General features: G+C 37.1%; 1 protein-coding gene and 1 long non-coding RNA gene across 2 annotated transcripts; both read left to right on the forward strand.

The window, feature by feature from the left end:
• The first annotated feature begins 1,996 nt into the window (after nucleotides 1–1,996).
• LOC129093722 (uncharacterized) lies at nucleotides 1,997–3,228 on the forward strand. The gene is made up of 2 exons (XR_008531304.1): nucleotides 1,997–2,287; nucleotides 2,396–3,228. It is a non-coding gene; the product is annotated as an uncharacterized LOC129093722 (long non-coding RNA).
• A 1,885-nt stretch (nucleotides 3,229–5,113) lies between these two features.
• Nucleotides 5,114–15,016, forward strand: tmem185 (transmembrane protein 185). The gene is made up of 7 exons (XM_054601434.1): nucleotides 5,114–5,275; nucleotides 8,235–8,411; nucleotides 9,392–9,599; nucleotides 9,870–9,953; nucleotides 10,884–11,060; nucleotides 11,726–11,849; nucleotides 13,195–15,016. Exons 1-7 carry the CDS (start codon nucleotides 5,238–5,240, stop codon nucleotides 13,443–13,445), a joined length of 1,059 nt encoding a protein of 352 aa, XP_054457409.1. The 5' UTR covers nucleotides 5,114–5,237; the 3' UTR covers nucleotides 13,446–15,016.
• Nucleotides 15,017–16,034: the final 1,018 nt, after the last annotated feature.

Consider the following 16,034-nt stretch of genomic DNA (forward strand, 5'->3'; position numbering starts at 1 on the left):
ATGGATGGATTGTTAGTGGCGGAGTCACCATTCTTGCACTAGATTCAAATTGCCTTTAAACATACAGGGGATTCAGAGGAAACAATGCATGTTTGTAATGTAGTGTAACTTTTATCTCATTGATATTTATTTCCCCACTGCTTCAAACAAAAAAGTGTTCAACTGACAAAAAATTAAGCAGCTTTTATTGTGAAGTAGTCAAAGGAAACTTAACATAAAACTGAAATCTAATGGATTATAAAATGAATGTGTCAGTGTTTTGAGGTTTTAATAAACATGACACCGGATCACATGCATGTAGCATCCAGCACTACCGTTAAGAACCTCGGAGTTATCTTTGATCAGGATCTGTCTTTTAACTCTTATATAAAACAGATCTCAAGGACAGCCTTTTTTCATTTACGTAACATTGCGAAAATCAGGCAAATCCTGTCTCAAAGTGATGCAGAAAAACTAGTTCATGCATTTGTTACCTCTAGACTAGATTACTGTAACTCCTTATTATCAGGCTGCTCTAATAGGTCTCTTAGATCTTTACAGTTGATCCAGAATGCTGCAGCACGTGTTCTAACAAAAACTAAGAAAAGAGATCATATTACTCCAGTATTAGCTTCTCTGCACTGGCTCCCTGTTAAATCAAGCATAGAATTTAAAATGATTTTACTTACCTACAAAGCTCTAACTGGCCAGGCACCGTCTTATCTTAAGGAACTTATAGTTCCATATTACCCAACTAGAGAGCTGCGCTCAATCAATGCAGGGTTACTTGTGGTTCCTAGAGTATATAAAAGTAGGATGGGAGCCAGAGCCTTCAGTTATCAGGCTCCTCTTCTGTGGAACCAGGTTCCAGTTTCAGTCCGGGGGGCAGACACACTCACCACTTTTAAGAGCAGGCTTAAGACCTTCCTTTTTGATAGCGCTTATAGTTAGGGCTGGTTCAGGTTCGCCTTGGTCCAGCCCCTAGATATGCTGCTATATGCCTAGACAGCCAGGGGACTACCTAGGATACACTGAGCTCCTCTCTCCTCTTCTCTCCCTCCATCTTTATGTATTAATCTCCTATTTATGCACATTACTGATTTTGCTTCTTCTATAAATCGTGGCTGTACCTGGAGTGTGGTGGTGCATCCTGCTACGGCCCTGCTGACACCGACTGCTACCACCATTATTATTACTAGTCACATTACTATTACTATTACCTGTACCATTAAGCATTTTAGCTTCACTTCCACCCTGAAGCCCTTTTGCTTTCTCGCTCTGCAGGTTTCCATGAATCGTTGTGGTACCTGGACCGTAGTCGTGCCTCCTGCTGTGAGCCGACTGACACCCACTGCTACTTCGATTATTATTATTAATCACATTACTATCCCTATTTTCATAATTATAATTCTACTGTAATAATTGCTGCTGTTATTATAAGTAGTCTTATTATATGAATCATTTATGTCATATACATTGAATGTGTTGTATCTAAGAACTGTTATGCTGCTCATTCTGTACACATGACATCTATTGCATTCTGTCCATCCTGGGAGAAGGATCCCTCCTCTGTCGTTCTCCCATAGGTTTCTTCCTTTTTTCTCCCTGTTAAAGGTTTTTTTAGGAGAGTTTTTCCTGTGCCGATGTGAGGGAAGGACAGAGGATGTCGCATGTGTACAGATTGAAAAGCCCTCTGAGGCAAATTTGTAATTTGTGATTCTGGGCTATACAAAATAAACTGAATTGAATTGAATGTGCTGTACGGTGGTGTAGTGGTTAGCACTGTCACCTGACAGCAAGAGGGGGGACAACCTGGACAACCTTCTGTGTGGAGTTTGCATGTTCTCCCCGTGTCAGCGTGGGTTCTCTCCGGGTTCTCCGGCTTCCTCCCACAGTCCAAAGACATGCAGCTTAGGTTCATTGAAGACTCTAAATTGCCCGTAGGTGTGGATGTGAGTGTGAGTGGTTGTCTGTCTATATATGTCAGCCCTGCGACAGACTGGAGACCTGTCCAGGGTGAACCCTGCCTTCACCCATTGACAGCTGAGATCGGCTCCAGCACCCCGCGACCCTTAACTGGATAAGCAGGTTACGGAAAATGGATGGATGGATGGATGAATTGAATGTCGGGTGGTTGATATAATTCCAGTCACATTAGTTCTCATTTTCTTCTTTTGTTCGCTTGTTGTTGTCAGGTGGTTTGTCTAGTCGGAACAGACTCAGCCTAGTTGTTGTTTTCTGCGTCTTCCTCACGATCATGGGAGTTGGAGTCGCAACATATTTAACCAAGAAGTGCCAGGAAAAGCAAGTAAGTCAGATGCTTTAATTAAGTGGTGAAAAATACAAACAAAACAATTTCTTCCTGTATGTAAATAAGAGACAGTTATTGATGTTTTTTTATTTCCTTTTTTCCTAGTTCCTCCAGCTTTTCAAGGAACCTACTGTCGAGGTGCTTTGATCAATGGAGCTTTGGTAGACGCTTACAGAGAGTAGAGCACGGCCCACTTATCACACCTTGGCGTTTCAAATTGGTTTGAGGATTCCAACCAGCAACCCCTCCAGCCACATGCGGAAACAATGGATCTGCAGGAGACAGGCCGACCACCACCAGAGCGTTAGAGCATCTGCTGTGTCCGGACTGAAACCGCATGGTGATACTTCTTACCGACAACTGAAACATCTCCTGCTCAAGAACAGTAGATTTAGTATGATGTTTTTCTTCAGAACTGATGGAAACTGAGTGTTCTTGTCCCAGATGCTCTACATCAGTTTCTGTCGAAACCTGTCCATACTTCAGCGGGTACATCTGCATAAACTGCACGGTGGTTGAGTTTCTCGGTTTCTCCAACGATCCCATGGGTGATGAGTTTATGTTCCAGTTCTTGAACTGGGTTTCATGATGTTCGTGTAAGGAGAACATATATCTATATTTAGATATATTTTTTTAGACTTTCACATATTCAGTGACAAGGGAGCAGTGTGTAGGTTTGGTGTTAACATGAGTAAAGACATATCCACATCTACACCTATACTTTGTAATCAAATGAGCAGATATATTCTCTACCCACAACACCAACTCACACAGGTTAGAGGAAAATGTGAAGGCATAAAAACAATGTAGAACTTGTTGTATATGATGGTAAGTTCAAAGGCAGCTCCTATATCTGATATTTGTCAGGTCTACTTCATGTCATATTCATATTCACGTAAGACTATGTGCATGCATATTAAAATAATTAACACAAGAAATTGTATTCATATTGATTGATTTAACTTGCAGTATATATATTTGTGGGCTTTTGAAAATGCTGTCGTTAAAACTAAACAGCTGGTGACGACAAAGACACATAATCTAGATTTTTGATTTGTTGTTTTTTTCTTAAAATGCTGTTACTGTGCCAAGTTGCTGATTAAAGTTGTGAACCGTTAAAGGGGATTTCTTTTCTTGGCACATGGTGCTTTCTCATGGAGGAATGTTGTGTCTCTGTAAATTATAGAGCGCGGTCTAGACCTGGTCTTTATATAAAGTGTCTTGAGGTAACTTCTGTTACGATTTGACCCTATGTACAATAAATGTAATTGAACATAAACAAAAACAACAACAAAAAAATGGTCATACTGGGTGAAGCCACTCCAACATTTTATTTGATTTCATTTAAATTTACCTTTCATAATTTTTTTTATCTGAATTGGCTACTCTGGAACAGCAATACCACCATTGGATACTTCCTAAGGCCACAGTGGATTTTACATTATTTGAAAAGAAGACATAGGATTAGAGGTTTATTGTCAATTCACATACCATACAGACATATATTAATAGTAACAGTTAAGCCAAGATCTACACAGATCCAATCAAAAGCTTTGGTTGGATAAAATAGGATTAGCATTTATTGTTCTAGAGTTCTAGGGAAAACTATTAGTGATGAAATAAAGTGTTTAGGAAGGAACAGGAGAGATGAGACAATAATATCAAGAATTAGATTTGGACACACTGGACTAAACAGTACACTATTTTGCAACAGCATTCTTCATGGCACATCAACCAAAGTCCTAAATAAACTCCAACACATCCAGAACTCTGCTGCTCGTCTGCTCACCCACTCCCGCTCCCGTGATCACATCACCCCTGTTCTTCAGAAACTCCACTGGCTTCCCGTCCCTGCTCCATCACCACACTCCATCCTGTCAGCTCCTCCTCTGATGCCAACCTGCTATCTCTGCCAGTCAGGACCAAGCACCGGACATGGGGCGACAGAGCCTTCTCCACAGCTGCCCCCTCCCTCTGGAACTCTCTCCCCAAACACATCCGAGACTGCAATGATCTTTCAATGTTCAAATCAGAAATCCAAACTCACCTCTTCAGAACTGCTTTTAATGTCTGACTAATGCTGTGTGTTTTAAGTTTTAAGTTTTTAGTGTGTAGCTCTTAATGCTGATTTTAAATGTCTGTAAAGTGTCTTTGAGTAATCTGAAAAGCGCTCTGGCGTAGTGGAGAGCAAGGTAGTTCTCCAATCAGAAGGTCGGTGGTTCAATACCCGGCTTCCGCTGTCAATGTGTCCTTGGGCAAGACACTTAACCCCAAGTTGCTCCTGAAGGCTTGCCATCGGTGTGGACTGGATGTTGCATGAATGTTAGTTAGAGTCTGATGGTGGCACCTTGCATGGTAGCCTGTCATCAGTGTGTGAATGGGTGAATGATATGTAATATACTACTGATTGTAAGTTGCTTTGGATAAAAGCGTCTGCTAAATGACTGTAATGTAATGAATAAAATGTATTATTATTATTATTATTAATATTATTATTATTACTACTATTTAATATAGGTAAACATAATGCAGGCTGATGTGATTACTGTGGGCAAGAAGAAACAGATGAGCATGTTATATATATAGATAGATATATATAAGATATAAGATAAGAGTACATTTATTATCCAGTAAATATTCTAACAAAAAAAACCTTTTATAATTAATATATTTTGAATATTGGAACACTGTGAGCCACACGCCATAGCGACAGGTGGCGGTAATGCGTCAAATCGTTGCAACAACAACAAACAAAAAAACACACGAAGAAGAAGAAGTGTAGTGACGTCACTTCCAGCGAGCAGGAAGGAAAAAGAACCAAAACAAAAAAAACACGCGAAGTTCTGTAATGAAAACGAACCAAACAGCTAAACTAGCACCTGATTTAACCATGTGGAGCACTCACGTCTGGCGGTGAACGAGCTACTGAACCGGCCCCGTCTGCACCATGAATCTAAGAGGACTCTTCCAGGACTTCAACCCCAGGTACGTGCGGCTAAGCTACATGCTAGCTGTGTTAGCTAGCTAGTTAGCATTAGCTTTGTTTTGGTTTGTGTTGCTGTAACAAGCGTTTTATTTGTGTGTGTGTGGAATTGTATTAATGTATCTGATCATATTGTCTTAATAGTTGTCCTTAGCTATCTGTACAATGCAGTGAAGCTAAGAGAGGATGTGGCTAAACAAGGCCTGGCTAACCTGCTAGCTTATTTATATTATATATATATATATATATATATAAATGTATATAAATATATTTATATATATATATTTTTTAATATATATATAAATATATATATATTTATATATATATATATATATATATATATATAAATATATTATATATATTAATATATATATATATATATTATATATATATATATATATATATATATATATATATATATATATATATTATATATATATATATATATATATATATATATATATAAATATATAACTATCAAAATGCATGAATTCCAACAATAATGGAGTACCATAGTTCCCCCAATCCCACAGTAGTAACATGTCATATCAGTGGTTTAAACACAGACCAGCTCTTCACAATTTAATTGCACAATTGAAAAATATAAAAATGATATTACAGTGCAGGAAGAGGCAGAAAACCCACTGGGCTTATTTGAAGCCTCCACCTATATAATATATATAGAGCCTATATATATATATATACATATAACATTTTTTTTTGTGTGTGGAATTGTATTAATGTATCTGATCATATTGTTTTAATAGTTGTCCTTAGCTATCTGTACAATGCAGTGAAGCTAAGGGAGGATGTGGCTAAACAAGGCCTGGCTAACCTGCTAGCTTAGGTGAAGCTGTGTGTTCCTATAAAGTCACATGTTTGTGAATGTGTCTCTGGTGCATCCCATAATACTATGCATGGAGTAAAGCCAGGTTTCTAGGTTGCATTTATAGTAACAGCCTGTGTCAGGATCCATAAAAAGCAGTGATGATCAAGAAATCAGTGGAAGACAACAGGAATAAGTACAAAAGTTATATATATATATATATATATATATATATATATATATATATATATATATATATATATATAGTTATATATATATATTTATCACAATTTAATTGCACAATTGAAAAATATAAAAATGATATTACAGTGCAGGAAGAGGTAGAAAACCCACTGGGCTTATTTGAAGCCTCCACCTATATAATATATATAGGCTCTATATATAGTATATAGGCTCTATATATATATATAGAGAGAGAGAGAGAGAGAGATAAATAAACTTTTATTAGTCCCGCAGCCGGGACATTTACAGGATTACAGCAGCATAGAGATAGTGCAAACAAGAGACATAGTAAAAAAAAAACTAAAAAAACAAGATCAAAATAAGTATTATAAATGAGCAATAAAAAAAAAAACAGTAAAGAATCCACAGTAACTGAAAGATTATATATACAGACGGAAACTATTATAACTATTGTATTGCACAGTGTATTAGTGTCGTGTGGTCTACTGGGAGCAGAGCAACCTGACAGCAGCATATCTATATATATTATATAGGCTCTATATATAGAGAGCCTTCCACTTAGCACTTATTGTATTCGTATTAGTTTGTTTCACTTTTTGTATTCGAATTAGTTTGTTTCACTTTTTGTATTCGAATTAGTTTGTTTCACTTTTGTATTCGAATTAGTTTGTTTCATTTTTTGTATTAGTTTGTTTCTGCACTGTACTTTTGCTCTTGTTTATGCTTTTAGATGCTTGTTTAAGAAATTAGATGCACTTATGACTTCTGGTGACTAGTAGTTGTCTTGAATACCTATGTTGAATACACTTATTGTAAGTCGCTTTGGGTAAAAGCGTCTGCTAAATGACTGTAATGTAATGTAATGTAAAAAAACTCACAATACTAAAACGAACACAAAAATAACACATATAATATGAAATATTGTTGAAAAAGCATTTTTACAAGATATGATTTATAATAACAATTCATTATAAACAACAAGAAAATGCAGTGTGTGTGTGTGTGTGTGTGTGTGTGTGTGTGTGTGTGTGTGTGTGTGTGTGTGTGTGTGTGTGTGTGTGTGTGTGTGTGTGAGAGAGAATAAGCCGATTCTGATTAAGGGGATTTGGGTTTGTACCCCTGCATTTACTCCTCCACAAAAGTAATGCTACAAGTCCCTGTGAATGCAACAACTACAGATTAAACATACAAACTGAAACATGGAATACATATAATACATAAAGGAAAGTAATTACAAAACAGGGGGAAGGTTGTCTTTTAAGCATTTGAGCAAAATTTATTTTTGTTACGTGTGAAAAGCCATTCCATAATTTGGTTCCCCTAGATCTTATCGAAAAGTGACCTCTAGAAGTAAATAATTTAGGAGGATGAAGATCTTTGAAGTTGTATGCAGGATGAGAAAAGTCAGTGGGCTGGTTAGCTTAGCGGGTGTATGGTGTGAAGGACAATGTCAGGGTGTATAACACATTCTCTTTAAACATAATGACAGTTACAGTGTTAAGAAAGGTTGGGAGCATCAGCTTTTTTTGACACTGTCCATAAACTCTTCATCCCACTAAAGTCAATTTTCCAACCTCTTTTTTTCATCCAGGTATCTAATTTTCGCTTTCTAAAATGTCCTTTTATTTTATTTAGCATACATGACTGATAGCAGCACAGTCTCCTTTCTCCGTCATCCTTTATCATTGGGCCTTTTCTCAAATTTGGACAAAACGAGTTTCAGTTTGAGTGCCTCCCTATGGTCAATAAATGGCATTGCACTTGCACACACCCTCCACAGATCCCATCTTCTTTGCATTGGATTTGTTAAGAACATCTTTATTGACTTAATGTGAGAGGTCCTCCAGTGCCTGTAACTGTCAAACTACATATAGTAAGGCACTCACAAAGGTACACCTGTCAACTATGTTTCTCTCTGTCCGTTGTTGCAGTAAGTTCCTGATCTACTCCTGTCTGCTGCTCTTCTCCGTGCTGCTGTCCTTGAGGCTGGATGGAGTCATCCAGTGGAGCTACTGGGCTGTGTTCACCCCGATATGGCTGTGGAAGCTGTTGGTCATCATCGGGGCCTCTGTCGGCACTGGAGTCTGGGCGCACAACCCCCAGTACAGGTAGACTCTCTTTTATTAAAGCTACGCATGCTTCTAAAAATCATATACCAGTGTTTGATTAATAAGCTGTGTGCCTTACTGTGTGGAAGTTACTGGGATCTTTCTTTTATGCATAAGGTAACAGCAGGCTTGAATAAAACATTGCTTTCCTATCTTTGTAAGACAAAATGTAACAAATACATACATAGATATACATTTATTGATTGGTTATTTATTAAAATGATGGTGTTCGATACCAGATTAGTCCATTTTGACCGATACTCACTCCATATCTGGTACCGGTGGATCTTTAATAAAGGTTAGATTAGATTTAATTTACTCCTCATTGCACAGAGTAAAGCTACTCAGACAACGAAATGCTTTTTAGCATCTAGCCAAATGTGAAAAAGAGTAATGTACATAAGCATAAATGGTTCAAAGTTAATTTATTGTCATTGAACACCACAGGGTTGTGCATATTATGGAGTTGTAGTCCCATTTTGCCACACAAGAAAAACAGTATTATAAACAGTAAGGGGTAATTATGATATGCTAAGAAATATGGACAATGTGAATATGTGCAACTGTTACATTAGGCAGTGCAGGTATATGTATAACAGGATTAGTACAGGTTATTCTTATTTAAAGGCATTATATACAGAATAAAAAGCTGGAGGTATGATATTAATACGCTATAGATGAGATAGTAAAGACAGTTTTATGGATTTAACCACAAAAAAGTGCCATTTATTGTTGTTTCTATTGAAAATGTAACATATTTAAGATGTAATACGATAGAAACCATAATCCCACATGATTTAAAGTCCCATATCCTATTGCTCCTATCTCTTTATTATGTATATGAATAAGTTATGCTTATGTGTGTGATTTTGTCTCTTTGGTAAGGCTTCTAAATCATGAACATCGTGAAATTTAATCACAGGAATAATAAGTGTCAGTATTGAGGAGCTTTCTGATTATTTCCATTCCTCCTCTTGCAGGGCTGAAGGGGAGACATGTGTGGAGTTCAAAGCCATGCTGATCGCAGTGGGGCTCCACGTCCTGTTGCTGATGTTCGAGGTGTTGGTGTGCGACCGTGTGGAGAGAGGAAACTACTACTGGCTCCTCGTCTTCATGCCGCTCTTCTTCGTGTCGCCCGTCTCTGTAGCAGCATGCGTCTGGGGGTTCAGACACGACCGCTCCCTCGAGGTAAGGAGTCTGATATATGTGTATATATATACGGTTACACTGAGACCGGAGTTGGAAAATAATGCAAAATCACACTTGTAACTGTGGCTAGATGGTTTGAGTTTGTCTGCATTGGGAGTAGGAATGAGCGATCTCTTCTATTTTCATATCATCCATCAGTGGTTACTCGAATTCACTGACATTTATTTAAGAAAATATCAAAGATAGATACTTTATTTGAGAAAATGAGTACAGTGCTGAACTTTTTGTCTTTGCTCTTCCTCTCGTCAGCTGGAGGTGTTGTGTTCAGTTAACATTCTCCAGTTCATCTTCATCGCTCTGAGGCTGGACAAGATCATCCACTGGCCGTGGCTGGTGAGATACGCAAACACAAAGTAGATCAGAGATGAGCCATTGCTTTGTTTTTCTACACACTTCAATACAATTAACTATGTATTCATTAGTTACATTCCACCGCTGCAGATGTCATCTCATTCTGTGAATAAGTACATTTACCCAAGTACTGTACTTGAATACAGTTGTGCAGTACTTGTTCTATACTTGATCATTCTCTTTTTCTGCTTCCTTACATTTCTCTTTGTATTTATATACTTGTCAAAGGGAAATATTGAACTCCACTACATTTATTATGTAACTTAAGTTCCTTTGCAGATTAACATCATTAATACATAATATAATAATAATAACAATAATACGTTATGATGTGTTATAATAGATTACTATATGATACCCATTTATCAGTTGAAATCAGCCAACCCAACTTTGCAAGCGTTGCTATTTTTTAATGCAATATTCATCCCTATTTTTAATGCAATAATATAATATATTTGTTCTTAATTGGACCATTCTTCGTCATCAGTATGGTTTACTTTTGTTACTCTTAAGTAAATTTCAATGCTAATTCTTGTGCGTTTACTTAACTAACATGTGCAATACAGGAGTTTTACTTGTAATAGAGTATTTCTACACTCTGGTATTATTGCTTTTTCTTTAAAGTTACATTAAGGAACTTATATTTTGTGTTGTTTTTGGCGGCGTTTAGTGGCAGTGTTTCACGCTGATGGTCTTGTTTACTTATGCAGTTCATATAGAGGCCTCAGTCTTACATTGATTCATATTTCATAACCAGATAAAAGTTCCTCACAGTAACTTAAAGTAAAAAGATCTCAGTACTGCTATCTGTATTATTCCTTAACCGTGTATTAGAGTGTAAAGCCACTGCCGGTGATACTTCTGCGAGTACCTTCCTCTTCTTTAATGATACCCGATGTGTGTGTGCTGCAGGTGGTGTGTGTCCCGCTGTGGATCCTGATGTCCTTCCTGTGCCTTGTTGTTCTCTACTACATCATCTGGTCTGTCCTCTTCCTCCGCTCCATCGACATCATCGCCGAGCAACGGCGGACCCACATCACCATGGCAATCAGTTGGATGACCATTGTCGTACCCCTTCTCACCTTTGAGGTGAGTTATCTCTTTTAAAGTTTATTAGATTTGGTATATTCTATTTCATGTGGTTAACCCTGTGTAGGCTTTTTTTTTTTCTCAGGCCAGAATTCCACCTTTTCAAATTCTTGAATAAATATAAATTAACTCCAGTCAAACCAATTCCAGTAACAAAATTGTGTCTATCTCACAAAAGTAAATTAGTTGCTATATAGTTGAATATAAAGCAATTATTTATTTTTTTATATTAAAATGTGCCTATCCTGCCCTCTATTGGCCAAATGTATGTATGGTCTTTTTGAAATGAGTGTAAACTGCATACATGATGTCATGTAAATTATGAATACCCGATGGCTTGTTCTAACACAAAATGTTTAGAAAAAAACTAAAATATTCAATTTATTTATGGTTGCTGAGTTAAATAAAACTGTAAACATTTTTATTAACACCACAAAGAGGTCAATCCAAATTGTTTTAGCTCCTTATATTCATTTACTTTGCAAATGTAATGATCCAGTTATATTTTTCAGATCATTAAAAATCTGTCGTTCATCATCACCATCTTTCGGCAGTGATTAAGAATACTAGAATCTATTTTACACATGCCTCCTGCATATGTGTGTGTGTGCATGTACACACAGCTTTGCTTGACTTTGACGTATACAATTCATGTGTCTCCTCAGATCCTCTTGGTGCACAAGCTGGACGGCCACAACAGTCTGAGCTACGTGTGTGTGTTCGTCCCGCTCTGGCTCTCTCTGCTCACACTCATGGCCACCACGTTTGGCCAGAAGGGGGGAAACCACTGTGAGTATTTAAAGCCACTAATGTGCTGTGGGCTGCTGAATATCTACACTGGGGGGTTTACTGCTGTTCTTCTCTGTTGAACACTACGTTGCTCTAGTTTACAGTAGTAATACAACTTTCCCTTAAAACAGCTTTCTGTAAAACTTACCATCTGCATTATTTACCAACTCTGGAGAATCATTTCTTGTTGACACAGTCGAAGCAGATGATGTGCAACTTATGTTCAGCTCAGAATATATACTTATTTTATTTATACTAATTATTCTATCATGTAGAAAGCTTTGTTTGTCAATTCTAGGCCAGCAACTAACTTACTTAATGTCAGTTATTATTGATTTGACTCTGATTTGCCTCAGAGCAAGCTGGCATATTCTGATAGCTGGTTTTAGGCTTACCTAAAATTCAAAACCCCCAAAAAATAATCAGTTTATTATCGTAGAAGAGATAAATTGACGAATCTCTAGAGCTTCTAATTATTATTTTTGTTTGACTGAAGACATAAAAACCAGAAGATGTTTATTATTATGCAGGACAAAAAACAGTAAAACAAATCCCCACATTTAAAAAGATGGAACCAGCAAGTCATGTTTTATGGTAACATACAACAACAGTGAAACTCTTAGATGCCAACTCCAAAACAAATCTTGTGCACCCATGGTATGAAGTAGAATGATTTTTATTTCTGCGCTGTGAGGAAGAACTTCAGTATTTTGAAACCTGGACCCTATTTTCCCACTTTTTTGTGTCTTAGTAACAAATTGTATTAATTAGCAACGTAACGCCCACTAAAAGTGCTTGTTTTTGAGCCTTACAGGCTCAGGTTGTTATACAAGTGTCTGATAACATTATGGAAAGAAACCTACAGAGAAACATAACTTTTTTTCTTTACTTTTTACTTGATCAGGTCTGTTTGTTATTTTGTCCAAGTCCCATCTTAACATCTGTATACTCTGACCTAATTAAATATGGGTGACCAACAAATTGAAAGACCTCATTCGCATTGTCAAATGAATCTAAATATTCAGCCATGACATTGAAAATCTTTTAGATAACACCAAGCTTGGCTTTCTGTATTCCAAAACAACAAACTGCCTGGACGGCTCTCAGCGTTTCCACTGTTGTCTTTCAGCAACGCGTCACCTCGTGACATTTCAGAACTTAACTTCTCCTTCTCCAAATATCTTATCCATAATGTCAGACATTTATAATAATAGTTCAGAGCCAGCCAGTGGGGGAAAAACAAGCACATTTAGTGGACATACATGATGGTGTCAGCTTGCCCCAAAAGATTAAAAAAATACCAAAGTTATCCTTTAAATTCACCTCTGTCTTGATCTTCCTACAGGGTGGTTTGGCATCCGCAAGGACTTCTGCCACTTCTTGTTGGAGCTCCTCCCCTTCCTCCGAGAGTACGGCAACGTGTCCTACGACCTCCAGCGCAGCGAGGACCCTGAGGCGGTCGAGGATATGCCCGTTCCCGAGCCGCCACCAAAGATCGCCCCCATGTTCCACAAGAAGACCGGCGTGGTGATCACACAGAGCCCTGGGAAATACTTCGTCCCGCCACCTAAACTGTGCATCGACATGCCTGACTAAACTGTACACCAGAGCTAAAAGGGGGACTGCTGTACTGATGTGCTACAGCAGAGGACATTGTTTGGTTTTTTGTCCCCTCACCTAAACTCTGCATTTTACGGCTGTCTAGAGTGACGCATAAGAGCCAATATGGTAATGATTAATCCAGAATCCTCATATTGGCCGTTTCAAAGTAAAGAGCGCCCCGGCCTAACTCTGTCGTGGATTTCATCATGGAACCAAAAGAACGGATTTTTGTTGTTCTCCTGTAGGTGAAGTTTCACTTTGTTGCTTACGATAGACATTTAGGGGGAACCCGACCACAAGTACACAAGTGTCTCAAATTCACTTGGATATAAATGTTTAGGCTGACATGACTGATGAGACAAAACGGAAGAGCTGGATCTGCGTGGACTTGAATGTTTGACTCTTAACAGCAGTATAGTTTTGATTCAGACACACTTCAAACCTAAAGCAAAGATGCACTTGTCCTGTGTCATGATGGGGACCAGGGGAGAGACAATGTACTGTAATTACTTCCCACATTTGACCATGCAGTTGGAGAGAATGAGGGAGGTGGGGTTAAAGACAGGGTTCTGATTTTTTTCAGGCATCTGTTTGTGCAATGCTTGCGAGCTCATTTGTATACTGAAAGAATAATTGGTCTCTGCAAATGTCCTCCTGTTCATACTGGCTGTGAAGTGAACTCCACAGTTCTCCCAGTATGGAAGGAGGAATGTTTTCAAAACCTATTTCAATGTACATATGCAATGCTAAGATTTTTTTTTTAAGGCAGACCTAAACAGATTTGAACGTTTCCTTCAAAAAAAGAAAAAGAAAATGGCACTTTGAGAGGTCAGACAGGATTCATCTTGGAACAGATTAACATTTGTTTTGTATTCCTATTTTTTTGTAAATAACAGAAGTTGTCAAGTTGGGGACCATACTGGAGCTGACAGGGTTGAAGGTTTGAGGCAGACCTGTAAAAAAACGAAATGAAACAAGTATTAGCAAACAATCATCCACTTCTTTTAATTAAACACGTAATACCATCTGTGCTAAGAGTCAATCTATGAAATCAAGACATTCTTAAACAAATTGGAGACCACAAATTAGGATTCTCAATTGACTTTTTCTGTGATTTATCCAAACTTTGCCACATACATTAAGTCTGTGAATAGCAAATACTGTATCTCCCATATGGGACCTCCAAATTCACATATGCGTAATTTCAATGTGATTTTGTAGCCATCACATTGTCCTAATAGCATACCGTAGAACATGTAAAAGCTTTGCCGCTGCTTTTTTTTCGCTGCACCTAAGCTGTGCATTTTCAAATTGGTTTTACTTAGCTTATACAAAACATACAAATACCTTTTTAATCCAAATCTAATGAGTAGAGAGGTTACCTCCTGAGATCCCCTCTAGGTGTGCACATTGCCAGATTTCCTCAATTTATGAAATTACTCAAAAAAGCAAAAACGTTTTCTTATTTTTTCCAACAGCCTGATAGCTGGAGCATCAAGCTGTCTGTCTGTATGTTTTTTTTCTACATGGTGTTTTATTTCCATTAAATTGGCCTGATTTAATAAGTACACTCTTTCTTGATGCTGCATGTAAAGCAACCTGGTTTTCTTTTGGTGAAAGCTGGTGGAATCACCAAATATCTTCACTGTTTTATCTATATTTATTTTAGAATTAAATTAAGAAAAAATCTACCCTTAAAACTGCATGATGTCATTTTGTTGAATTTATTTAACATATTGAAAAAATGGCAAATATGTACATTCACTACAGTACTGAACTCAAATACACATTCAAGATACTTGTACTTCTTGATTCCCTTTTTTATGTGATGTACTCCACTACATTTTAGAGGTAGATATTGTATAATTTGCCGTGAAATCTATCACAAAAAAGTAAAGTATTAAACGCCAAACAAACGTCCTGAAAAATGCGATTAAAATTTCATGAAATATCATACTAAACTATGATTGTTTACCACAAACAATATTTTATCATGATGAAATTAGAATGCAACAGCATAGTATGTGGAACAAAGTAATAAAAAAAATCTGAGTATGTCGATAAAGACACAGTATTTCGAAAGAGTTATAGTATGTCAAAAAAGCCATGGTAAAGTGTATTGACAAAAGTGATAAAATCATGCCATAGTATGTTGAAATAAGTAAAAGTGTCATAGTATAGTATGTCAAAAAAATTCATCAAAAAGTTTGAGAATAGCATTATGAAAAAATTCATGGTATAGTATGTCGTGACAAGGCATGAAAGAGTAATATTTTATCATGTTAAAAAAAGTCACGGTATAGTATGTCGACAAAAGTCATAGTTTAGTAATTTGAGAAAACGTATCCAAAAGTACTAGTAAAGCATGTGGAAAAAAGTAATGACAAATGAATTGCATAGTCGACAAAAGTCATAAAAAGGTCATAGTATAGCATGTCGAAGAAAGTCATAGTATTCGAAAACTGAAATTAAGAAAGTCATAGTATAGCATGTGGGGGAAAAACGTCATAAAAAAAGTCATAGTATAGCCTGTCGAAAAAAGTAAAAAAAAAGTCATAGTATAGCCTGTCGAAAAAAGTAAAA

Source organism: Anoplopoma fimbria, chromosome 7 (assembly GCF_027596085.1).
Source record: "Anoplopoma fimbria isolate UVic2021 breed Golden Eagle Sablefish chromosome 7, Afim_UVic_2022, whole genome shotgun sequence".
Lineage (NCBI taxonomy): Eukaryota > Metazoa > Chordata > Actinopteri > Perciformes > Anoplopomatidae > Anoplopoma > Anoplopoma fimbria.